Genomic DNA, 25,997 nt, shown 5'->3' with positions numbered 1-25,997 from the left:
CAGTTAGAAAAGTGCCAGGCGACAAATGGAGAACGACTTAAAAAAGTCTTGAAACCACATGCGTGGTAACCTGAAACTGCTGCCCAGAGCCAGTCTCAGCCCGAGTGTAAATCTGCATCGGATTAGGAATCGAAATCAGGGTTCCGATATTAAATGAATTTCGACAGCGGCCTGCTCTTGAATGCCGTGCAGTTGGGTATCGTTTGGGGCGATGAGAACCCAACCAGTGGGTGGTGCCACAAGCCTAAGCTTATTTTCCCAGTGATTATTCAGTATTCCTTCCCCTTCATCTGGCATCTAGTTCATCCTATGCTTACCCTATCCACCATTTTCGTTGGCTTCTTCCGCAGCTCCCTTTTCAATATATTCATGCTCATATGTGGTTAGTTTACTTTTTGTCAAATGCCGCCTGCGGTGTTTCCATGTTGCTTCTGTTTCTGTTGCTGTGGCACAGCTTTGGTTTTTCGGGTCGTGCTAGTTTTGTTCTTTTTCTGACCGTATGTTCCTGCTCCCTTCTCCTCCCTCCGGCACCCCATTAACCCCGCATTTAACCCCCTGTTGCCCCCCGTAGCCCCTCCTAACTGCCCAATTGCAGCGCACTTGTTTGTGTCCAAGAGCCTGGCAGCTTTGTTTTGTGTTTGGCCCCTTTACTTATCTCCCCAGCACCCGAAAAACAAAAAATAGGGGAAAAAATATGCAATATGTTTATGCATTTCTTGTGGTCGCTGTGGCGGTAGGGAACCAACAATGGCTGCTGACTTTGCCGCTGGAATGCGGCTCCATTAAATTGTGAGCCTAATACACGATTTGTTGCTGCCGTGGCTGCAACAGTTGCTGCTGCTGCTGCTGTTGCTGCTGCCGTTTTGTTTGTTGTCGCTGTTGATTAGCAATTTAATTGATTTGTAGGCAACAATTTGTCTGGCACTTCAAATGCTCCCCGACTGTCGCCGGTTGGCCTCCAAAACAGCCGGTTGCCAGCTCATAAAATATTCATATGCCGCGATGTCTCGTAAAATCTGAGAAGTTGGGGGTGTGCGATTGCAATATCATGCAAATCTACAGGCAACATGGCGTCGTATAAAAAAGAGGGAGAGAACGAGAAAACACCAAAGACAGAGATGCCACTAAAACAGCAACAGGTGGCCACAGCCCTTTTGCCAGTTTGTTTTCGCATGAGCTCCTCATGTTGCTGCCGTCGTTTCTCCTCCTCCTTTCGGTTATTAGCCATATTCAACAGGTACACCCATTTAATTAGAGGCTTCTCCTTCACACTCTCTCGCTTTTTCTCTGGGCTTGACCCTCAAGGTAGCCATTTTGTGCGGCGACTTTTGTGGCTTCTGTGGTTGCTTTACGGGGTTCCCCACTTCTATGACTTCTTGGTTGTTTCCAGCTAAAGGCTAGGATTAATCAAAAATTCCCAAGATGTCATAAGTCATCAAAACTTAACATGTTTAAAAGGTCGGTAAAAGATACCTGATTTCATTTTAACATTTCAAAGTAGCTTCTAAAAGTAGGCTTAAACTAGTTCCTGTCGATATTAACAATTAAACACAAAAAATTAGCCCAAGCTTCTGATGCTAATTTATGCCTCTAGTGGGATGGCTTACTTTATAAAGAAACGATTTTATTGTTCTTCAGTGGGTGGAGCCTAACTTTCTATTGAAATCTCAATTTCAATTTTACCAAACTTTTATCGCTCCCGTTTGGTGAATGTCCAACTGTGATTCCCCAGATCCCATCCCAGTTTTTAGTTTTAGCTTAAGTTAAAGTTGCAGTTTCCGTTCGCGATGCAGGCAAAGCATTATTAGCTACACTGAGAGATAGTAGAATCATTTAACAACAAATGGCTTTTTGAAGAGCGAAGATCAACGGACTTGGAGAAACTCAGAATTTGAAACGATAGGTATAACCATAACTTCCTTTGGTGGAAATGAGAATTAAATGTAAACTTACAGACACTTAAGTTTTGATATTTCTTACAGTGCACTTGCAGTTACTGTTGGCTTACTGCTATTGCTGCCGATTGCAGGTGGCCGCCATTTGGGCCATGATTTATGCAGTGGCCGGGCATTAGAAAGGTCGTTCGCAGTTGTCGTCGCCAGTCGTGATTTTAGTGGAGAATGAGGAGGAGGTTGGAAGAGAGATCCGGGGGAGGAGATGTTTGGTCAGGAGAGAGAGGATGGGGGACATAAACAAGCCAAGAAAATCCATTGCCACTTAAAGTCGGACGTCTTAATTAGGTTTTCTGCTGAAAAGTGCCGAAAAATGTTGGCTAATGCCCAACTTGCCACGCCCACACGAGCCACAGACATTGGCTCTGACCCACAAATGGTCCTCCATCCTACCGAAAACCCCTCTCCCTTTTTAGTCATGCCCCAATTTGAAGCTTTCTTCTGGTTCTCCCTGCGCGATTATAAATGACATCGCATTAGTCTTGGCCGGGTTAATGTGCGTCTCCTTTGGCCAAAAAACTCGCGACTTCGCACAACTTCATTAGTGGAGAGTCATGTGAGAAAAGCAGAATATCAGAGACAAGCAGGAGTTCCGGGAATCAGAGTACAGTTGCTTTCTCATCCTACGCAAGTTTTGATTCTAGCCCTTAGGCCTTCAGTTGGGTTGGCCAAGTATGAACACCACCATTATTATTCAGTGAGGATCGTGTATAAACATTTTTAGTTATCAAAATATTTTTATATATTCATTATATTTAAGACAAGGTGATACATATAAGAAAATATGCGTCAGAAAAGGTAAATTTAGTGTTTAGCAAAAATAAATACAAAATATACAAACTTTAGCTTAGATTATAACATTTCACTTAAGATACATTTTTGTCATCATGTTAACATTTAAATTTGTATGCAGTTTCATGTAAATTATTTAATTCTGAACTTTTATGCTCAAACTTCATACGACATATAGATATAGTATATGATTCGGAGGAATATCAACTTTTTGAGAGATGTAGAAGTTTAACTGTAGGTTTTCATCGGCCTAAACATACTTTATCCTAAACATGCTAATCCTAATCTAAAGAGTCGGTGGTTTGGGTAGCTCGTCGATCCCTGAGTTCCTGCTGATGCTTAATGGTCACCTCCAGGAATTTCAGATACCCTTCGTCAATGGGTTCGAGCTCCTCTTCCTCGGAGGAACTTTCGTAGACGTAATCAAGGCAGTGCGTTGTTCCTGCTTCCTTGGGAATATCCTCCAAGTCCTGATCCAGATTTGGATTAACTTCAGGGCAGAGGCTCCTGACATGATTGTGGTGCCATTCAAAAAGGCTTTGGTATACTATGATAACAGGGGTTATAAATTGGTAATCATTGCAAAACAACTTCTTTATAGCTAATCTTGTTACTTTGAGACACACTGGTCCACTGATCTCGAGATGTCTGTGGCTTTGGTTTTCCCTCACTTTTATGCCTTCGTCTGCGCTGCTTGCTCCTGTTCCTGTTTCTTTTCCTTGCCATTTCCCCGGATTTCCTATCCTCCATTGGCTTCTATAAGGAAAAAACAAACATTCGTCGTCTTTTGTTTACTTCTTAGCAAGAGCAATAACAACACTGCAGTGTTGTCAACTTTTCCAAAGTGTTGCCAGACACTGAAATCGAGCGACCGTCTCACTAAAGTTTTTAGGATGGTCCATATATAACGTTTTAATAATGGTATAATATAATTTTGAATTGGAAATTTTGTAGATATTTGTATCTTTTAACTTATAGCTTTTTAAAATCTTAAAAAAAAAAGACCTATATTTATGTTATGCGAAAAATCGTCTATCGGACTTTAACAGCTGTTAATTCTAGTGCTGCATACAGAGCTGCAACCAAAGCGTAATCCAGATGGCGCCAGTTTACTGTTACCAGAAGCCAAGTATAGGGGCATATGGGAACAACAGATGGCGCCACTACGTCGCAACTAATTTATTATTTCTGACTCAGGATATTATTAGATATTATTTAAAATCTTAATTTTAAATATTTTATATATGTGGCACTATGCCACAAAACTTTAAATTATTAGAATTCAATTTGATTAATTTTTATTAAATATACTTATCACAACAAAATATATTAATTTCTTAAATGATAAATCAATTATTTTTCCATGCCCTTGAGACCAACTCCTTAAGGCCTTTTCGGTCAACCGACTGACTTCAAAACTCCGGTTCAAACCTTCCCGGCAAAGGGCAAGCGCAAAGTTAAAGCCGGAGCAGAAGCCAAGCCGGATCGGGTCAAAATCCAGATCCAAGCCAATCCCAGCCAGAAATAGAGCCAAGCCAGGGGTAAAGTAAAGCCAGAGGAAAAGGCAGAGGAGTTTTGTTTTTCTAGCAAATTCAAATCCCGTGCTTATAAATCTTGGTCGATCGGTCAGTCGCTCAAAGAAGCGAAGAAACGAAGAAGAGTTCGGGAACCAAAACTAAAACTGGGATTAGGGCGGATCAATTTGGCTGTAGTGCGAATGCAAATTGGCCAGCGGTACGATTTAAATGAGGCGGCCAAACAAAGGACACATTGATATGGAGTGCATCCTGCTGAGCCGGAACAAAAAGTCCGGGTATGGATGCACTTCCACTTTACCTGCCTCGTCCGGTTCATAAAGGAAAATTAGGTTTACACCTTCCCGGCCAATATGTTCATAAAACAATTTAGAGATTTACAAGGGGATCAACTTGAATGTGGTGCACAGTACATTCCATCCAACATATCCTGGGCCGCTCGTTCTTTTTCCGGCTCTTAAGTGGGTGTGGGTGTGTTTGTATTGCGGTTTTAGTGTAGCGAAAAAGGCGCGTGGTTATGGTTATGGATACGGCTACAGTTATGGATATCATGGCCATCATCCCGCCCATCATCCCTCACTTTTTCCGAGCACTTCACACATGTTTACTTTGGCAACTAGCGGGGGAAGCGAAAGCTCTTCATTTCCGATGAAGTAATACGCGTTCTGATAATATGAAAAACATCCTGCGGCCAGGATTTGCACGCACTTATTCCCTTTTAATGGACTTGGCTAGCGATTTTTTCGCCCGCATTTATTTTGCATATTTTTTGCGAGCATCGAAGCCAAAAACAACGAATTTAATTCGAGTGGATCCTATGTGTGCTGAAGTTTGTAAACTAGTTCTGTAAATGTTGACTGATTTCGAATTTACATTGAAATAATTTTAGATTTTGGTGAATTAAACTTATATGTAGATATAAACTTAATTATGTCATTTGTATAAAATCTACAATACAGCAATGAAATAATATGAATAACGAAAATTAAGTTATTCTTAACTCTAAAGGTATGTTGTTTATGGAACCATAACTTTTGTTTAATTTTTAAGAGTGCCTCATAAAAATTATTTTTCTAAATCGTCCATTGGGAACCAGTTTCCTTTTGGCCACTCGAAAATCCCAAGGAGAATCCTCGCCGCGGGGAGCTGGGCGATTGCTACTTACTTGAGCTACATTAGGGACAATTTGCATTTGCATGGCTCGCAAATAGATATGTGGCCGCAGGACAACAAGACAATCAGGACTATCGGAACAATCGGAAGATGGGAGGATGCCGCCACAGGTATCTGAATCTCGGCCACTACTGTGCAGCGTGGGATTATAATTCTTGAGCACGGGATCAAAATAAAGCCTGCGGCCACCGAAAAGGGTAGCAAAAGCAGTGCTGATGGGAAAACAATGAAGTGCGGAGGGTAGCGAAAGGATTTAGGGTCGGGGCAGGACAAGTTAGTAACTCTCATTACTTTAAATGGATTTCAATTAAGTTGCAAATTGATCTCAAACACAATTGAGTCCCGTCGAGGCGTTTTGAGTGTTTCGGGCGTTGTGCTTTCTCGCAGCCTGAAAATGAATGCGACCTGGACTAGTGCTAAGCCCAACAAAAGAGCTGCCTGCTCCGGATCCTGTTCCTTGCTCTCTGCTTTTTTCTTTCGCCGTTCTTGTCGCAGGCTGAATATAAAGAAAATGGATAGGAGTTGATGCTCTTTTTAAATCAATTGAAGTTGAATTGAAGGTAACAAAATAATCATCTTGATTATTATTTAAAGATACATTTAGTTGATTTACGCGAGCATTATTTTTTTGTAGTTTACATTTAAAGTTTTTGGTCCTTTTTAAACCTTAAAAAAGTTTATCCTTTTTGAAGAGTTTTTTTTCAGTGTACTCCCTGTGACAGAATCAGAAACTGAATCGCTGGCTGCCTTCTTTCATCTGCTTTTGGACTGTAAGCGATATGCGGACTGCAGGCAGAAGGACAGCTGCCGAAGCACTTGGCACCCATTGCTTCTCCCCCACATTCCCAAACTCATAAATGACTGGCAGTTTTCCCAGCCAAAGGAGCCAGGGCTCTGCTGCTGACAGGATAACGAGATTTTTCAAGTGGCCCTCCACTTCACACCCTTTTTATTCAGATGCAGCAACTGGTCCGGCTGCTGCTGCTGCTGCTGAAATCAATCTAAATCTCAACCTCAATCTGAATCTCAATCTAGTCCTGGTCCGAAGGACTTAGCAGATTTCTCTCGCAATTAGTCGAAAAGGAAATGGAAAAGGCGCAAAAAACGATTTTCCAAGGACTTAAGCACGAACAGTGGGATAACAGGTTCGGGGGATGTACTGAAATCCGAGGATCGAAGCAATCAAATGCGCATCACCAATCGCCGCTCAAAAACAAAGGGAAAAAACATAGTATGGCGGAGAAAGCATTTCTTTCTTCTAAAGGGAGTGTGATGGAAAAAGGACAAAAAGCGAAACAAAAAATGAGCAGGAAAATGGAAAATGGAGTGGGGAAACCTCCTGTCTCTCTCTTTCTGTTTGCCATACAACGGGGCTTATCCCGGCTGATCTTTGTTGCGATTTGCAACGGTCAATTGAAAAGCGACCGGGAAAACGATCAGCGAAATCGTTAGGAGACCAGATACAGGACCTCAAAAACAGGACTAGGACCAGGACCTTGATGGCGGTTTTGTTTTGCTTAGTTTTTTATGCCCGAGACAACATGGCAAATACCCAAAGAACACGGGGATAACAAGGAAATAGGGAATGCGACGAGAAAAGACGACAGGCCGGAGCAACTCAGAGGAAAACAAACACGCCACACACGCTGCAAAACAGAGCCTCCAGAGGAGCTGCATCTACACTGACAAAAAAAACTTCATAACAAAATATAATAATTGAGCATAAGGCACCACATTGATATCAATCAATTTATAGCTATAAAACATTCTAAGATGGAAAATCTTAAAATTGTTTATATAATGAATAAGTATTTGATCGTTTTTGTTTCTTTTCTTTCTGTGCTATCCAATCCTGCGGCCTATATATCCCTTTTCCCACCTTTGCAATCCTAACATTTGTCTGATTCTATTTCTCTTTCGCGATTTGTTTGTTTGCCAATTTGTTTGGCTTTGTCTGAGGTGACGCATACATCGGGTTGGAGCAGAAGCATCTGAAACATCGGCATGAGTTCTGGCCACAGTCGAATCTGAGGCCATATTTTGATTTGCGAGATTTGCCTAGAAAGAGTTAAGCCAACAAAAAAGCCCAAAGAAGAATGAGAACGGTGAAAGGTGGGTCTGCAAAGAAAACTTGGCTAATTAATTGAGTTGAAGTAATTTTCGGTTAAGAGCAAAGTTCTTGCCAATGGGATTGCCTTTAACCGGGATCCCTTTTTCACCTCCTTCGTTCAGGATGTTTTCCCTGCCATTTCCACTTGACAAATATTTGACTGGCCTTTCATTTTTTTCCGCCCACTCGCCCCTAAAATATCCTCAGGACACATAATTTAAATTTTTAATTGCGCATCAAATGAACAATTATGACAGCCTAAAACAGTTAGAAAGGGAGAGTTGTTTTTGAGTTGGCTTTTCGAAAGACGCATGGATAAACCAGTTGTATTTAAAGATATATTTATAATATACATATATACATATGTTTATGTCTTTGTATCTTATATTACTATAAATATTTCAACCGAAAAGAAAATAGGTTTACAAATATTTAAGTACTATTTACTTAATCATTATATTCCCTAGACAATATTTAAATGCCAAATAATTAAGCCATCAGACTTTCTGCACAAAGCGATTGCCTGAGGCTTAAGGCTTCTAACCAGAACTTGTTGGGAGGATATCTGTCAATTGATTTCTCACTTGGTTTTATTATATTGCCCTATTCTATGGAGCCCTGAATTGAAGCATTATCCAAAAATATCTTCCCAAAGCAAATCAAACAACCCGGCAATCCCTCCGTAGCCCAATATCAAACAGCCCTGACCAAAGTGTGGCCTTGTTTACGCAAATACGAGCCCAAAACAAGGATCTTTGTGCATGTGGAAAAAAGCAGCTGCTCCTGATGGCCGACCTCTGTCTCTTTCCGACCTATTGCCATCTCCTTCTCGCTTAATTCGGCGATCCATTTGTCGACCATTTTGCTTTTTCCTCACGCCCCAGGTCGCTCCTTCCATCGCATCTCATTCATCCGCACGGGCTCTCGGTTTTATTGCACCTTTTGTCCCATCTAGCGCTCTCTTTCTGATCCGATCTTCCCGTCTCTTTCTCCTCCCCGCCATGCGTAATCGATGCAATTTGCACGCTTACGCATATCGCAAGATTAAACTTATCCCTGATCCCTGAGCTGACTGATCCCTTGATGCGACTGCCATGGCCGCAAATTGCGTCTATTTCCTACACTGAGAGGCTAAATATATGGATGAGAACTGAGAACACTGATAAGAAAGTAGGTAGTATATACGAAATCGAATGATCGGATCTGAACGTCATCCGTACACTTGGAATATCTGATGTTATATTACCAATAAAATATTTCTCTGTGTGTACCTCTGGGATCCGCTGAAAACCCTTCGACCGGATCAACTGCGCGACGCATAAAACGATATTTGGATTAAACATTTAATTGACTGCTGAGCAAAACCGGTGTGACCATATAGAGACATATCCAGGGGTTGCTGCTGCTGGCGGGGATTAGAGCGCGATAGCGACGTCGAAGCTTCATTACCATATCAATGTCGGCAGCAGGCGACTCAGCCTCAATTGCAAATCCTCAGCACGGGATTTGGCTGCTGAATCCGAAGAATCTGATTCCGATTCTGGTGCGGATTCTGCTGCTGATTTCGATTTGGCTTCTCGAGGAAATTCGCTTAAATTTTTAACAAGACAAATACGCAAAGCACACGCCCCCTCCCCCCATTTTCCATCTCTGCCGGTTTTACCGCTTCTGGGAAACAATCACCGAGAAAGGGAGAGAAAGAGAGAGCAGAGAAAACTTTTCTAATTTTGCACAACTGGAAAATGTGGCCGTGGGCGTTGAAAGAGAAATGGCAACAGAAAATCGAAATAAAAATCATCATCATCATCGGGAGGGAGCCAAGAAAAAGTTGAAGATGATGATGGTTTTTTCCACATTGTTTTTCCCGCTTTTTCCCTGGCGCTCAAATGGAAAAGTAGAAAAACCTTTTATTCCACAATGTTTGCTTAGTCCTTTGCCAATTGAACTTTTTCGCACAGCCAATCGAAGGGGTAGTGGTACTCAGCCAAATACAATACTTAGACAAGTTAATTTAATTTTTTATTTAAAATTCAATCTGCGAACTAAAACAGAAAGTGCACAGCAAGTGGGGAAAGAAATCAGGTCAGAGGTCAGGGTAGGTAGAAAAGGCAACAAAAAGTTCCATGAGAGAAAACAAGTAAAACAAATTCAGTGAGGAAAATAATAGAAAAAAGTGCGACACATCTTTTGAGCTTAGCGAGAAGCGCACTCCCAGAGCTTCCTCCTCTTTTTTCCTTTCGCAACTCAATTTTTCCTTTGTATTTACTCCATCGTCATCATCGGTTTTCCCGTCGGGAGTTTTTGGCCATGTAAGAACTTCAGTGTAAAAGCAAATAGCGAAGCCCAGGCCCAGAAAACCACAGAGATTCGGGGGGAAATGAGAACCAGAAATATCCTGGTCCTGCGGTCCTTGGCCTGCTTAATTATTCAATAATTTCTAAAAGCATTTGGCCACATTCGACGTCATCAGCCGTCATCCTTTCATCCTTTTACGGCATGTGACAGGGAACCGCTCCTCTTCTTCCGCTCCCCCGTAATCAGTTGAACACATATACCCCCAACACACACTGAAACATCTGCATTTATGTAAGCTTCCCTCCCTGGTCTCCTCTTAGTGCTTCTTAGTACACAGAGCCAATCGGGTGCAATTGAATAACCTGGTTTCCTATTTAGTTTGCCGCTGTTATTATGAATTTAATTAGGCAGTTTTATTCTATTTAAAGTAAGTGTATGCCAATTTATGCAGACAATTTTTTAGAAACTCCGAATTTTCGATGGATCTCCATATCCAGGCAGTATAGTATTCAAACACTTGGAAAGTATTTCGCCAAGTGCTCCCCATCTTTCACCCCCACATAGGTGACATTGTAAGGACTTTTCGGTTCATTTGCTTTTCCTGGCTGGATTTCCATTTGTGATTGTGGGTGTGGTTTGCAGAGTTGCATTTATCATTAGTCGTAGCTTAGCTTTTGTTTTCCTGCATTCGAGAGGGGGAGCATATCAGGGGAACCCTGGCGGCCATTGGGGATTTTGCACTTGGGCATGTTTGATGTGGAAACTTTAGATTAAAATATTTTCATATGCACACACACGAGGTAAAACAATAGCGGCAGGGTCACCAAAGTGCAGTAGATTATTGAATGAGCGCTCCCAGGTCTCCCTCCAGTGTAAGCTTCATCTCTATGTATAGTACCGTGCTCCTTTCTATATAAAACGTTCACCTCAACCCTTCTGAAGAACGGAGATGATAAAGATAAAGCTGGAAAAGGCAGAAAGAGCAGAAAGAGCAAGAAGCAGCGCTTCTCCGTGGGCGGATTGAGCGCATAATGATGTTTATGTGTTGCCAGAAACATAAAAGCATTAATTTAGTCATTATCTTCTTAAGATACGGCGCCGGCAGAGGCAGTGGAGTATCAGAATCCCCTGGACGCGAGAAGAGAGCGTCAGGCTTTTTGCCACCCATAATTTCCATCAACATTTTTATGCTACCCCCTGCTACACACTCTGAGTGAAAGCGAGAGAGCTTCTCTTGCCGTCTCCTGCTCACCCGCTTCCCTTCTCTTTCGCTCCCACGACAGCTATCTCTTTCTGTGGGGGCCGCGGGGTCTGTCAGTGATGACTTTATCTGTATAAATAACTGTCAGTGGCCAAAGAAAGTAAGTAGAGAGCGGAAAAATACGAAATACAAAAAATATCTGAAAGCATTGGTGTGAATTGGGCGGAAAGGGAGGCGCTGCTGAATGGGACATTATCTCCGTAGCGCCATCTTTATCCTGGACCTCCTGCCACCTTCAACCTGGAACACTGCAAGATGGGGGCCCGACACCATCAACCACCACCAGCAAGAGCGAGAGAAGGAGATGCAGAGTGAAAGCAAGAAAGGGAGGTAGGATAGAGAGAGAGACGTACGAGGCCAGAGAGCATTGCCAAGCAATATGGTAGCGTTGAGGGCGTGGCTTCACCCCGATTTCATTGGCCAAAGTCGAAAAATGTCCGCTTAGCGAGAGAGCAGATGTGAGTTTGTATCTGGCATCTGAGAGCGTGTATCTATATCTGTCGAGGAACTGGCCTAACGACTACTCAATCGACAACTTGTCGGGCGGAACGCTCTCACAACACTTTCGCAGCTCGAGCGGACAAGAAGGGTTCCCGGTGGCTGCAAACCTGTGGAAAAATATTAAATTATCATCACGACGCGATTGCAGTGCGTGTTTCTAGTGCGGTTTAGTGGACTTGGCATCGATTAAATCACACCAGCGTCTTATTCAATCCAGTGAAAGAAAAACGTAGACTTTATATTGTGGATTACAAAAAATTTAAAAGCGTTCTGTGCTTCAAAAGTGCCGCTTCTCAAAACAGCAGTGGGAAAGAGACATTTTCCTACTCGAAAGTTTCATAGACTTCTTCAAAATTCTCTCCTCACTGTGGACCCCTGGAGGAGGCGGTGGAGGCACCACCACCACCACTCCCAGCACCACGCCCGACATACCGCCCTCGAAGGCCAAGTTCAAGATCACTGTCGTGAGTACGCCCAGCCCCTCCCCGCCGCCTACGCCCCCTCCGGCTGGATCTATGCTGGCACAAATGGTCGAGACAAATTCCCCGCCGGCGGGTTACACCCTCAAAAGGTCGCCCAGCGATCTCGGCGAGCAGCAGCAGCCTCCAAGGCAGATGTCACGATCTCCGGGCAACACAGCCGCCTATCACCTGACCACCGCCATGCTCCTGAACTCCCAGCAATGCGGCTACTTGGGCCAGCGGTTGCAGTCGGTCCTCCAGCAGCAGCACGCCCAGCACCAGCAGTCCCAAAGTCAAACTCCCTCCTCCGATGATGGCAGCCAGTCGGGTGTCACCATCCTGGAAGAGGAAAGAAGAGGAGGAGCCGCAGCCGCGTCTCTCTTCACCATTGACAGCATTTTGGGCTCTCGTCAACAAGGAGGAGGATCCGCGCCAAGCCAAGGCAACCACATCAGCAGCAATAGCAACCAAAATGGACTGACCTCGAATGGCATCAGTTTGGGTCTGAAGAGAAGTGGCGCCGAGTCTCCTGCATCGCCAAATTCCAACTCTAGTTCCAGTGCAGCCGCCAGTCCCATCCGACCGCAGAGGGTTCCTGCCATGCTGCAGCATCCTGGTCTGCATCTGGGTCACTTGGCGGCTGCAGCGGCGAGTGGTTTTGCCGCCTCTCCCTCGGACTTTCTGGGTAAGCCTAAAAAAAATCCCCCTGTTCCTAGCATTACTCCCCTTAGCTGAAATGGATATGACTTAAGTAAAAACCGATTCAAAGGCTGTTTCTTAAGAACTCTTTCAAGTTGATATAGATTTTTAAACATTATACATAAATACCTTATTTAATGTTTCTAAACTCCGAAAGCACCTGAAGGCAACTTACTCATGCAGTCAGAAATCATCCATTCACCCACTCAACCACTCCAATCCTGACATCCTCATCCTCACCCACTCAACCGAACTGACATTCGCAAGCGTATCCTGAATGGCATTATTCATAATTAGGCAATGATCCGTAAAAGATGATTCCGCATTTCCATTCCATTTTCCTTCGATTTTGCGGTGAGAGGATTTGCATTGGGCTATAAGTCATAGCTTTGTTCGGAAAGCCAGGGTAATTCGGAATGCTGGGGTGGCTTTAAGATGGGCTCGGGTCTTGTGTTGATTCGAGCGTGGATCTCAGGCGCAGATTTATGCAGAATAACGCCCAGGATGGCTCATTCATTCAAAGGCTCCCCCGCAGGACATGAATATTAAAAACCTGGGCGCAACTTTTTTCCCCGGCTTGCTGCAACCGGAAACGGAAGCCTCACATACGCCTACAGCTGGGGTCAATGGAATAGATCCGTTTTTGTGATATGTTATCTACATAAATATGATTGAAATATTCTTCGTAAAGATGTGCACAGCTTCTAGTACTTAATTTGCTTGAAAGGGAAATAGTTATACATTTTTGAACTGATACTTGTTTTGCGTCAGCTGTAAGCAAAATGGCGGCAGTTTTATTTTGCGCGTTTCGTTATGCGCATTTTTAAGGATTTACCCAAGAACATTCCACTCACACCCTTTTCCGTGTTCCTCTTTCCTGCAGTTATATGATGATGATATGGCTGTTATTACAACCGGGGAATAATGAATTTTCCTTTTGTTTTTCCTGCAGTGGCGTACCCCAACTTCTATCCAAACTACATGCACGCCGCTGCGGTGGCGCATGTGGCTGCTGCTCAGATGCAGGCGCATGTGAGTGGAGCAGCCGCTGGATTGTCGGGTCACGGACACCATCCGCACCACCCCCATGGGCACCCGCACCACCCACATCTGGGCGCCCACCACCACGGACCGCACCACCTCAGCCATCTGGGTCATGGACCTCCGCCGAAGAGGAAACGTCGCCATCGCACCATCTTCACGGAGGAGCAGTTGGAGCAACTGGAGGCCACCTTCGACAAAACCCACTACCCAGATGTGGTGCTCAGGGAGCAACTTGCCCTCAAGGTGGATCTCAAAGAGGAAAGAGTTGAGGTGAGTTTAAAGCTTCAAATTTTTAACTTATTTTACTATAGTGTTTATAAAGGTGTCTAAAAGTGTAAAATACCAAGTTTAATGCATAGTTGTATAGATCTTCAAAAGTTATTTCTGCAACCAGCTTTATCACCCCAAAAACATTTAATGCACGGTTTTAGCTTTTGATCACTGTGTTCTTCCTAACAACCTCCCACACTCCCTGTCAGGCAGTCTTTTCTTCTATTTGGCTCTAATTTCACGCTCGTTTTAATTCGCCGCGTGAAACCAATTGAGTGCTACACCCCCGCTCTTCTCCCATTAACCAGAATCAGATTCCGAATCTGAATCTCTGGCATCTGCATCGCAATCTCTATTCTCTCCACCGATTCTCCCTCTGAGAACTTCTCCTTGTTTATTTAGTTGTCAGCGGCGTACATTTTGAGGGGCTTCTTCGCCGGCGAAAGCAAAACAATGCCAATCCCAATGATTCACTTAATTTGGGTAATGGGACTCGGGATACAACCGCATGTTTAAACGGATGGTGATGGTTATTTGCTTGGTGGTTGCCCCTGAATCGTATCATTGGTAATGTAAATATGCAGGGATTCCGCCTTCTGCGCCCTTGTAAATCCCACCCCGGGGGATGAACCATCCCTTTGACATCGGCAATTGTGATTCAAAGTCCATTAGTGTCGAGGAAACCCAACAACAAACAAACAAATTGAGAGGTCACCAAGGAAGAAAGTGACGACAAAAGTTGACAATTTAATTTGTTCACATTTTTGGTGCATTGGTGGGTGGCTATTTCGCGTCTTTGATGAGGATTACCCTCGCTTTCCGGAGTTCGTTTCCCTGGCAATATGTTTGTCAACCGGTCAAATGTTTAATCTATAACCCATCCAACCCCATCTCACCCTCACCTTTCGCTGCGCAGGAAGGCGGACAAGTGCGACATTTGTTGACACTCGAAGGGTTTTGGCTTATGTTTAGCCTTGAGCTTAAGACAACTTACACATTAACATTACTAACCATTTAGGATAATGAGCAGCGTGGCGTTACTTAACCCGCAGGCGAATTGACGCCCGCTTTTTGATTAGGCGACAAATTTGACCCGCGGCGAGCATTGGAATCCTAAGCGGATTAGAATGCAGGTTGTTAGTTTCGAGGCGGGAGTTGGGAGTTGTCAGGCGGGAGTTCTACAATAGAAAAGCAAATGAAAAGCCGAGGTGGGGAAAGATTTCCCAACTCTTTAACTAATTGGAATTCGGCGGAGTCGAATCTGCTGGCTCACGGGGGCGACTAATTAACATACAACACACAAAAAGAGACTTCAAACTTGTCTCTGACAAGCAAAGTGGACGAGGAAAGAGACGGCAGCAATCCCAATCCCCAAGTAAATCTTGTGCTCAGTCATCGCTCGTCATTGACTTAAGCAGCATAATCAACTTGAGCTCTGGCTTCCAACTCGGAACCCCGGCTTTTGTGACTGCTACTGTTTAGCATATTTGCATGCCAAGAGCTGCCACTCGAGGCCTCCGAGCCCCCCGATTGCGGGACAGTCTCTAAGACCCCAGCCGCTCCATAAGTGGCAATAATTATTGAAAATCTTGCCTAAGACAAACAGCAGCAATAACAAAAGAGAAAACCACTGAAAAAAAGTGAACAAATTCGAAGCCTACACATGCGTTGCTCTGCTGAAAAAAGTCGCTTTGATCGGTGATCAATTGGCTAAGCAAAGGGGGCTCAATCATACACCAAAAGCCATAGATGGCAACTAAGTTTACTTTATAAGTTAGGTTTGAATTTAGTTAGGTTTAAAGTTCTACCTGTAATGCTGGTTCTCATAGATTTTATTCTCCAAAGCTCCCAACCAACGTCTCCTGATTATTCAGTTCCCATCCAGAGCTCGTTCGTTTAAATGATCTGCTTATTTTGACTTCATAATTTACAATTATTATTTTTATTTAGCCACTTGAGGCGAGGGTCTGGTGCCTTCTTCTCGGACCGGATTGGATCGGATTGGTTTGCATGGGATTGTATGGGATTGGACCGCAAGACAGTAGCTCTACCTGTAGAGCAAACAAACCCGTTCTTTGTCCGCCTGCCTCTCTTTTTTCGCCTTGGCTTCTGTGGTGCGTGCAAGTCAAATACGCCTAATCCCGCAGCTCAAGTGATCGAGGTGATTTCGTTCTCCGATCAGCCAGATAGACAGATAGAGAGGGATGTAGCCAGAGGCTGGGGATGCAGAGGAGGAATGCCTGGAGGGCATTTCAAATATTTGTCTTCGGTCGTCGCCAAGAAATTAGTAATCATCAGCTTGGCATAATTTGTGCTCCTCTCTCCTTTCGATCGCTCAACTCTACAAATATTGATGTTACCCCTTCCCAGACCCAGACTTATAGAGAGTGGAGAACAGAGAAGAATGTGCCCACTCATCACTCCCATCACTCCATTGTGAACTGATCTCTGTTGTGGCTGCAGTTTTCTCTCACTGTCGTTTTGTTTTGGCCAGGAATTGAAAAGGGCTTGTCACCCTACTGCCTTTCTTTCGAGGATCATCCGGCATCTCAAGCGTTGCCGCTTTGAAGTTGCACAATTGAGAGGCCTCGGCTTGAAAAGGGATCGGGTTTTTCTATTCCGTGGCCACCTGCGTTGGCTATTAACTAAAGTATGGCTTCTGTATGATAACTATTATTATTATTGTTGTCTCTCCTTAGACACAATAAACACAGCCCTTCCTCTTCGCCAATGCTTGTTTAGCTTCGAAATTGAATTAAAAACGGCAATGAGCTGGAATCAGCAGATTTCCGTTAATTTAACCCGAGGTCACAAACCACCCACCACTCACCACCCACCACCAACTGGGTGAGCCACTCAACAACCATACCGCCCACAAATCTCACACCCCACACTCGCCGTAAATGCTGTTGTTATAATTTTTCATAATTTTCCATTATTCAAACACTTGAGTTTTGGGATGCGAATTTTCAGTTATCCCCCGAGAATTCTCGGGCAGCAAAGTGCGTTTATATCCTCGAGCCATGGAAAATGGAAAGATTGGAGGGGCGGACTTTTTCCGAGGGGAGCAGACGCTTTTCCCATGTTTGCTTTACAGTTTTGGCTGTCGAAGCGTGTAACCGTAGACAAATATTATCGCTGGGGGAGGAAATTGCCCCCGAAGCTGCATAAATTTACACAAAAAACGCAGTGGGTGGTGAAAGGTGCCGCGACAGGTGCACTTCTCACTAAGCTCTTAAAAGGTCGTCCGTGGCGGCGATTAGCAGTAAAAAAAAGAATTTCACAATACAGGTTACATTTAAATGCCGTTTTGAGGGTGAAAATACATTAATTTTGATGAGGCCAAATGACAGACTTTATATTAACACCGTTTGAGTGTCTTATTCAGAATAATTTAAAAAGTGCTCGCTTTTCTTTTAATCCCCATCATAAAAACGCTAATTACAGTTTCACTCACCCATTTTCTTTTTGCGGTTCGCCTTTCGTTTTCTTCTTTGCATTTTCTCTTAGCAATATTACGGTTAACCTCAGATGTAGTATTATAAAGGCATTTTTACCTTTTATTAAAAATCACTAAAAAAAAAAAAATCACTCACACAAATCACTTATTCATTAAAAAAAATGAGAAAAAAAAATCACTCACACAAAATCACTTATTCACTTTAAAAAAATGAGAAAAAAAATAACTTAAAAAATCACTCATTCACTTAAAAAAAATGAGAAAAAAAATCCCTTAAAAATCACTTACACAAAATCACTTATTCACTTAAAAAAAAATGAGAAAAAAACACAATAAGGTGCAAAAACAAAAATGGCCGTCAAATGCAAATATGTATGTATGTTTGTATGTACGACGTGCCACGCAAATTGGCAAGTCGCCCTTACATACATACATACATGCAAGCGGGTTGCTTTTCACCCTTTAAACCATTTTTCTTATAGGATTTAATGCATTTAGTAGCAGATTTGTTGACCTTACACCTTAGAAAACACTTTTATCATAAATTTACTTAAACTTGCCGTGTTTCAAACGACAGAAGCACTTTTCACTTAAGAACAACTTTCACACGGACTCTTTCCAATTGCCGGCGAGGAAAGGTTTTTGATTCGATCTCTTATTCCATTTCTGGCGCATACAAGTTAAGTGCGCAACACGAACCAGAACTCCCGAAGTTCTTTTAAATAATTTTATACTAGTTCTTCACTTTTAAACCACTAAAATGCACTTGTAAATCTGCACTCCTTGCAACTTTGTCTCTTCCTCTTCTTTTACTTCTTCATCTTCTTTTAACCCAGCCCGCTGCCCTTGGCGACGTTTCCAACACTATTTTCAGTACTTTCATTTGGCACTAACGCGATCTGCTTTAACCCAATTGGAGTTTTTTTTACATAGTTTTAACACTTTTTTGTTTGATATTCGGCTGCTTTAGTTTAGCTCTTTAATACGAGCACATGCAGTTCCTTAACCCCACAATACACTGAACGAAATAGGAAGTGGGAACGTGCGTAACGAGCAATTTTCATGGGTGCGCGATTTTAATCCAACAACACGACGAAAACAGCGTCAACAATTCCCCAAAAAAGGTTCTATGGTAATTGGGCTGCAGGTAGCGCCACCCATTTTGGTGACGAAGTTTCCAGCCGACTTGTGCTGCCAATTTTCACTAATTAGAGTGACTGGCGAAAGGCAGCCGCCATTTTGAGCTTTCCACCGCCCCTTTCCACACTCCCCCCTTTCCGACCACACTCCCCATCTTAACCCCTGACTGCCGATTTTTATTAGCCTTTCCTGGAGCCAGCCAAAAATGTGATGCTGTTCTTATTTTTTGGCAGCCTGGCGTTTTCAATGTTTTTTGGCTTTTGCCGGGACACATTTTCCGGGCCTGGAAAAACACGGGAAAATTAGGGGGAGGGGGGAAAGTTCGAACCAGCAGGTGCAGCGATTATCGAAGCGCAAAGTTATCATAGCAGTGCAACTATGGACTGCATTTTCGGAAACATTCCATGGTAATCCAGCCACGCAGTCAGCAGACTGGCCGAAAACCCAAAAATAACACACACATCATGGCGGTCAGTCTGCCCACTGCCCCGCCCCGCTCCGCCCCTTGAATTTCTGAATTTCCCAGGGGGAAAAGCGACGGGGCGGGTGGGGGGAGAGGGGTCTGGAGCGTAAAGCGCTTTTGTAGTTAATTAAAAATCAACTGCCGTGGGCATGTTTGTTCAATGGATTTCATGCACGTTTCGAATGTGTGCCGCTCGTCGGCCTTTTTGCCCCTCGACTTTCCTGCGGTATCAGCGATTTATGCGCTTTTGGATGAAAAATCTGTGGCAATATTTGCAGTGGCCAGTGGTTCCGCAGATCTATCGACTCCAAGGCGCGAGCCAATGCATGTCAAGTTGTGCACTTTCCGTTCCCAAAAAAATGCATTGCTCATACACTGAAAGAATAGGTGCGACACACTGTAGACACCGAAAACTGCAATATCCTATCTCTATACTCTGCGTAGGTGCAATCATTCCCGCAGCTGTTTTCGCCATTTTGTCGGCTTGTTCTTGGGCCATAGAACAACATGGAAAATCGGGCACCACATGGACCCCGCCCTCCCCCTGGATCATCACTTTTTGCGCCTTTGTTTATTTAATTTCTCCAAATTTTCACTGCGATTTTTGCGAGCGTGCCAGCCGGCGAGACGCGGCAAAAAACGCGCCCGCGGTTATGGCCAAATTGTTGTGCGTTAGTCAGATTTTAAACGCTAGGGGAGGGGAGTGGGAGGCGGGGGAGGGCAGTTGGATTGGGCTTGAACGGAACGGAACTCTGTTGGCCGTACAAATTACGGGATTAGCAGAGCGAGCGCGTTTTTTCCGGCGCACACACACGGCGGCCAAACTCCGGATTTGGTAGTTCCGCCGGATTAGGGTTCAATGCGGTTCGCTGGCCAACATTTAATTAAAATATGAAAATTTAATGAGCGGAAACGACGAAAAAACGCAATCAGGCGGTAAAAATCGCCACAGATTTTTTACGCTCGCGGCTAAATGGTGATTTTTTTGTTTTAGAATTTGTGGATTAAAACTGTTGCATAGGTAATTATCGTGTTAGTTTGTGTGTTGACATAATTAAGCTGAGTAATTCACATATTCATTGCCGCGATTTTGAAAAACGCAACGCGTTGTTCTGTGTGTTGTTCTGTTGTTTTAATAACTTAAGCTCATAAAATTATGAAAATTATGAAAATAAATATGCAAAATATTAGGCCAGCGTGGGACTTGTCTAAAATCTAATTAGCCCGAAAACGAAAAATAAATGGAAATTTAAACTGACATTCGGCGAGAACTTCAATCGCGTTGCCAACTGCGAAAGTTCAAAGGTTTCCAAGGCGAAACAAAAATTAAAATCCCGAGCAAACAGCTGCAAAAATGAACTGAAATAAATGAGCTCAGATATGAATTTCCTGGAGGCGGAAATCCCCTCGCCTTATAAGTTTAGCGCATTTTCCTGTCATTTCCCCGTTTTCCACTGCCACTTCCGTTTCCGCTTTCGCCTCCTGTGTTATTTCAACAAATTCAGTCGATTTGCTGCATAAACATTTTCGAAAACCCAGAGAAAACTCAACTTTCTCCCCAAATGATAACAGTGTGCAAAATCAACTTCTCCACCGCTGCCTAATTGTTCTAATTAAACTTTTTCCTGCCAGCCAGTTCGCTGCGAGTTCTCGCCCAGAGTTTCCCCAGTATTTATTCAGCAAATAATCAAAAAACAGACGGACAAATAAACACATAGGGGTTGCAAATTCACCATTGCACTCGGATTGGGCAAATAGAGAATCGCTGGGAGAACGTAGAGAAAGAGAGGAAAGACTCCGCCCTCCGAGGAGGAGAATGGGAAAGGGAATGGGAATGGGTTTTTGGGGTAGCTTTGGGGGCTAATGACAAGGCAGATGGGTTCACTGTCCACGAGGGTGATTACATAAGGGATTCCCGCTCCTCCTTCTCGTCGGAATGAAAGCTTCCCTTTCCCAGGCGGAGATATCCCCCTGATGATGTTTAACCCCTGAGTCACTTCACAGCCGCCTTTTGTTTTAATTAACTAAGTAGCAGGGGTCGAGGCCAGGCTGTTAAGGGGTTAAATAAGGGGTTAAGAGCGGGATGAGGCATCCAACGAGTTCACGGGGGGAATGGGCGTGGCCAAAGCCTAATTAAAGAAAAAATGCAGAGTGGATCCAGCAAGGTAAATGAAAATGGGCATTACCTGACTTATCCTCTCAGCTGTTTCGAGATATAGCCAACGTTCTTTGGTGATTCACATAATAGTTTAATAAAAGTGATTAATATATTTGCTATTAGGTAGTAACCCAACCCATAATAAGCATCGCCCGCCCCAAATCATAAAGTGTTTCTCTTTCTTTTTGAAAAACCACCCTCGGCGGATTTCCAATTAATTACAATTACAATAAGTCATCTCATTAAGCCCGGAAAAGGAGAAAAGCGAGTGGGTGGATTGCTGTTCCTGGTAACTGGCCAAAAGATAACCGCCAAATTGAGAAATAGAAGTCTTAGAAGTGCAAAAAAGAAGAGGCGGACAAGGCAAAAAATGCTTAAATTATTTATGAGCGGAAATCGCAGCCAGAGTAGCGAACTCCCCAGCAAAACGGATGAAAGTGTTTTTGAAGCCCCGCGCTCAAAGTAACCTAGGTAGCACCCTATCCTCCCACCCACTGAACCCTGAGTCCTAGCGCAGGGAAACAGGATTCGTTTTTATGAAAATTAGCGGGGCGAACGTAAAGTTGAATGAGTGTGATAAGGTGTAATAATCATAGCGAAGTACGAGTTGATTCACTTATATTAACGGACCGTTTCTCCTTTGTTTCAGGTGTGGTTCAAGAACCGGCGGGCCAAGTGGCGCAAGCAGAAGCGCGAGGAGCAGGAGCGGCTGCGGAAGCTACAGGAGGAGCAATGCGGCAGCACCACCAACGGCACCACCAACAGCAACAGCGGCACCACCAGCACCACCGGAAACGGAACAGTGCCCGTAAAGTGTCCCGGATCCGATCACTATTCCGCGCAACTAGTGCACATCAAGAGCGATCCCAATGGGTACAGCGATGCCGACGAGTCCTCCGATCTGGAAGTGGCCTAAAAGGGGCGTGGCACTGGGTGTATATATGGGTTAAGAAGTGATTTAAGTGTATGTTGTGTAAATTAAAGGGAAACTTATGCCTAAACTAGTTTAGAGAGCTGCACCCCCATTTATTTATTGAATTTGTATACGACTGACTACTTAAACTGCATTAAATAGTTCAAAGAGCTCTGCGACATTGGCGCCAGCTCATATGTTTTGTTTTGTAAATAGACAGAAACCCCCTTTCGAACTCTTTTTGTTACTAGGTTGTAAGTTGATAAAGCAGACCTAGAAAATATCTTAATTATATTTAGTAAAATTGTACAGTCACCTAAAGCTATGTGAGTGAGTAAGTGCGCGAATGTATTGTATCAAACTAGAGCGTGAATGCATTTTGTGGTATTTGTTTCGTGTCCTGTGTCCAAGTCCAAAGTTTATTGCATCTATATACAAATCTCCATATAGCGTATTGATAAATAAGCAAGCATACCATACTAGACGAACGTTAAGTGTCATTCCTCCAACGATTAATTCTAATGTTAAACCTAAACTAACTTATTGAGAACCGAAAATAAAACGCAAACTCGCCAAAAGTCAAACAAAGATGCCAGCAAGTCGTTTAACTCTGGTTGGGAAACTTTCGATGATAAGTGGGAAGACCCGGCGAGCAGCTTTCACACCTGCCACTCCAGTAATGGGAGATGGAGCTACTGATCCAATGCCACCTGCCTGCCAATGGGGCAGGAAAATGGGAGCTGGGCGGCAAACGGGGCGGCAGCGGTCAGCCTGTTAGCAGCTTCGATGGGCACTTTGATGGCTTCGCCTCCAATCAATTCGCACACAGACACGGACCACACAAAGGATCTGAAGTGGGATGGAGAGGAGTGGCGGAGCACGGGGCAGGGAAATCCATATGCATCCGCATCTTCTCTGCTCTTCGGCAGATGTATCTGCATGTCCTCTGCTGGCATTTGTTGGCCATTTTCATTCTGGCATTGCGAATCGGGGGTCGGTACCGGGACAGAACAAGATGGAAAAGCCACTCAAATCATCCCCTGCACAGAGCGAATATCCAGCATGAATCACTTCGAGGTGTGCTGGGGAAAACAAGATACAGATTCACTAGATACAGATACAGATACAGATACAGTAGTGCAGATACAGTTGAAACGAACCGTATTGAAATGAATTTTCAGGACACACCAATCAATTACGCAACTTTGTTTTGTTGCAGATTCCTCGATTTTCATAGACATTGCCAACTCAAAATTTTAAAAGTCGCATTTTTTGGTTACATATTTGAAAATTTCAGGAACTGCCTGGGAATTATTCTCGGTTTGACTTACTTCGCCTCCCCCAACTTTTCAGCCACCCCAAGTTTGACTGACAAGTTGTCTCGTTTGGGCCGTATTGTGTCCTTTACAGCTTGTTATTCCTCCCCCCTTTTTTTTTGTTTTTCTCTTTGCCAAAGTTCCATCTTGTTATTTTCCTTTGGCGAAGCCGGAGCTGCACGTACAGGTCCATTCAGGTGAGAGACTCCGACGACTCGAATCGATGGCCAAATTTAAATTCAAATTTATTCTATCTTGACCTGACTTGGCTCGTTCTCTCTTCCATTTGGACCTCTGTGCCTTGCTCGCCATTTTGCGCCCAGTCATTCCTGCCTTCTATTTGCATAGGCCTATGTGATATGATCTCGAGTTACCCGCAATTCCCAATCCCGAATCCCGAACTGGAATCCGGGATCCTGGCTCCTGGCTCCTGGTTTTGCGTCGGGTTTTGTTTGCTGCCCGTTAATAGTTCGTGTAAAAATCTACAAATATTTGCACTCTATTAATTTTTCTGATTCTTTTCCGAACCGTTCTCGTGTTTCCCTTGTTTTTCTAGTGCACGCTTCGCATAATTTTTTCCGTTCCCGTTCTGTATCAACACGAAATTTAATATACACGCAGACCCATTTTCCCCATCCTGTCCTCCAATTTCATGTACAGCAAATGTTTTTCCGTGATTTGAAATAAATGTGTACTTTTTCATATAAGCATGTGTTTAATGTTTTAATTGTTTACATATTTATTCATATTATGATGTAATTACTAAATGTATATGGGTAAATTTGCATGGTATATGTATCTATATTCACATTTCTACGTGTATTTTTGAGAGACGCGCTCCAGGAGGATGGATATTAATATATATAGCATTTTTTACATAATTTTTTTCGAGAGCTTTTCCGTTTCGCGCTATGTGCATGTGCATGTACATGCAGCACATGAAATATTTACCCATTAAATTTGCCTTTAATTAAATGTGCCCTCTCTGACTTTTTTCTTATTTATAGGATCCAAGGGAGGGGCCGACATTTCGTTTGTTAAAATAAAAATATTGTTAATTGCAATTTATTCACATGAACACCTCTCTGCAATCCAAATGGGAAATGAAAAACGGCGGGGAGCGGACAAAGTCATTTCAGTCACATTCGATTTTAATATTTCATTATTTAATGTTGCCCTGGGAGCCGAGGGAGAAGCGGGGGGCTGGAAATCGAGTGCATATGCATAATGAATAACTCATTTGGAGCCGACTGAGAGATTGCGATTCATGAGTGTCGGGTCCAGCTCCAACGACTAATTGGGAACGGATTGGTGTGGTCTGGTCGAGGAATTACCATGGGACATTGGAGCACTGCTTCAGGGAGGGATTAAGGCCGTCCAGGTTGTGATGCAGGATGATGCAGGACTGGGATTGGCCAGTAATATTCATTTAAGTAATATGCATCAAAAAATTATTCGTTCTACATCCTTTTGTCGCCGAGTCAGCAAATTCTTTATAACTGTATGTTATTATGTTTTATTCCAATCACTAAAACTAAAATCGAAAAATTCGAGATTTTCAAACGAATTTATTTGCGAGAAAACCCATGGGGAAATGCCATGAACTCTGATTAGGTTATTTTGGATCCAGGACATCGAAAGCATTTCGATATGATTTTTCAACCCCTCAACCAGGCGAGTTCCAGTGATTGACCCATGTCATTGCTGCTGGCAAGAATCCTGCCGTAGATTAGCAGGTGAAGCAGGTGAGTTTAATCCATAAAATGTGCGATTATTGCGTTTATGCGGCCCGGGGCGCATTCGATATAAAATATAAACAAACGTTAGAGAAATTACAGCACAAAAGCCGAGCAAGGAGCAGCTCTCAGCTCAGCTCTCTCGCAGGATGTCCTTATATGTACAGCACACATGGCTGGTATCCCTTGGATCCCTCCCCTCTTCCACCTCTACCTCAACCCTCCTTTTCACTTCCTTTCCTTTGGTCCTCCAAGGACCGACGCTTATTTGACTATCGATTAAAGTTTGTGGTCCTTATGCACACAGCCCCGAGATGCGAGTGCTCGAAATAATACCGGAGAAAAGATTTTCGATTAATTTTAAATGTGCCACTGGTAGCAATAAGATGGCAGACCAGACAGATTGAAAGCCCAGGCAGCCGAGAACCGAAATGTGGAGAGTTGTGAAAATATTCAAATATAGTTACAAGTATCAGATATTTTAGAGACGCCCCCCCACTTCTTGAATCATTTTTGAAAAAGCCAACCGAATTTCAGTGCGCACTGTTGCGCGGCCTCATAACGGAAGATTATCCAATAGCAACCGGTCGCATGCTCATCTTCATCCTCATCACCATCCCCATCCTCATCGGCATCCGCAGCCGCATCCAAGGACCATCCGTCATGTCAACCCTCGACCGGGGATAATGAACTTTTTTGGCCAGCCGAGCGTGCCGTT

The 25,997-nt window shown here is 43.6% G+C and overlaps 2 protein-coding genes and 1 long non-coding RNA gene across 3 annotated transcripts; 1 reads left to right on the top strand and 2 right to left on the bottom strand.

Moving 5' to 3' along the window:
- Nucleotides 1–2,687: 2,687 nt before the first annotated feature.
- On the bottom strand, nucleotides 2,688–3,582 carry LOC6526332. Its single transcript, XM_002087418.4, has 2 exons — nucleotides 3,359–3,582; nucleotides 2,688–3,291 (listed from the first exon to the last, which is right to left on the bottom strand). Exons 1-2 carry the CDS (start codon nucleotides 3,492–3,494, stop codon nucleotides 3,026–3,028), a joined length of 402 nt encoding a protein of 133 aa, XP_002087454.1. The 5' UTR covers nucleotides 3,495–3,582; the 3' UTR covers nucleotides 2,688–3,025.
- Nucleotides 3,583–11,649: 8,067 nt separating this feature from the next.
- LOC6526331 (homeobox protein goosecoid) lies at nucleotides 11,650–22,815 on the top strand. Its single transcript, XM_002087417.3, has 3 exons — nucleotides 11,650–12,765; nucleotides 13,732–14,093; nucleotides 21,964–22,815. The coding sequence occupies exons 1-3, from the start codon at nucleotides 12,135–12,137 to the stop codon at nucleotides 22,228–22,230; spliced, it is 1,260 nt and encodes a 419-aa protein (XP_002087453.3). The 5' UTR covers nucleotides 11,650–12,134; the 3' UTR covers nucleotides 22,231–22,815.
- Nucleotides 22,610–23,572, bottom strand: LOC120320661. The gene is made up of 2 exons (XR_005560183.2): nucleotides 23,388–23,572; nucleotides 22,610–23,309 (listed from the first exon to the last, which is right to left on the bottom strand). It is a non-coding gene; the product is annotated as an uncharacterized LOC120320661 (long non-coding RNA).
- Between the last annotated feature and the right edge of the window lie 2,425 nt (nucleotides 23,573–25,997).

The sequence above is a fragment of the Drosophila yakuba genome, chromosome 2L (assembly GCF_016746365.2).
Source record: "Drosophila yakuba strain Tai18E2 chromosome 2L, Prin_Dyak_Tai18E2_2.1, whole genome shotgun sequence".
Classification (NCBI taxonomy): domain Eukaryota; kingdom Metazoa; phylum Arthropoda; class Insecta; order Diptera; family Drosophilidae; genus Drosophila; species Drosophila yakuba.
This window is presented reverse-complemented; position numbering and strand designations above follow the sequence as displayed.

What these genes read in the sequence shown, in the direction of transcription:
- LOC6526332 (XM_002087418.4), bottom strand. Translation starts at nt 3,494, where the DNA reads ATGGAGGATAGGAAATCCGGGGAAATGGCAAGGAAAAGAAACAGGAAC. An exon ending in GTGGACCAGTGTGTCTCAAA is followed by an intron (nt 3,292 to 3,358) that starts GTAACAAGATTA and finishes CTGTTATCATAG; the next exon opens with TATACCAAAGCCTTTTTGAA.
- LOC6526331 (XM_002087417.3), top strand. Translation starts at nt 12,135, where the DNA reads ATGCTGGCACAAATGGTCGAGACAAATTCCCCGCCGGCGGGTTACACC. An exon ending in CTCTCCCTCGGACTTTCTGG is followed by an intron (nt 12,766 to 13,731) that starts GTAAGCCTAAAA and finishes TTTTTCCTGCAG; the next exon opens with TGGCGTACCCCAACTTCTAT. An exon ending in TCAAAGAGGAAAGAGTTGAG is followed by an intron (nt 14,094 to 21,963) that starts GTGAGTTTAAAG and finishes CCTTTGTTTCAG; the next exon opens with GTGTGGTTCAAGAACCGGCG.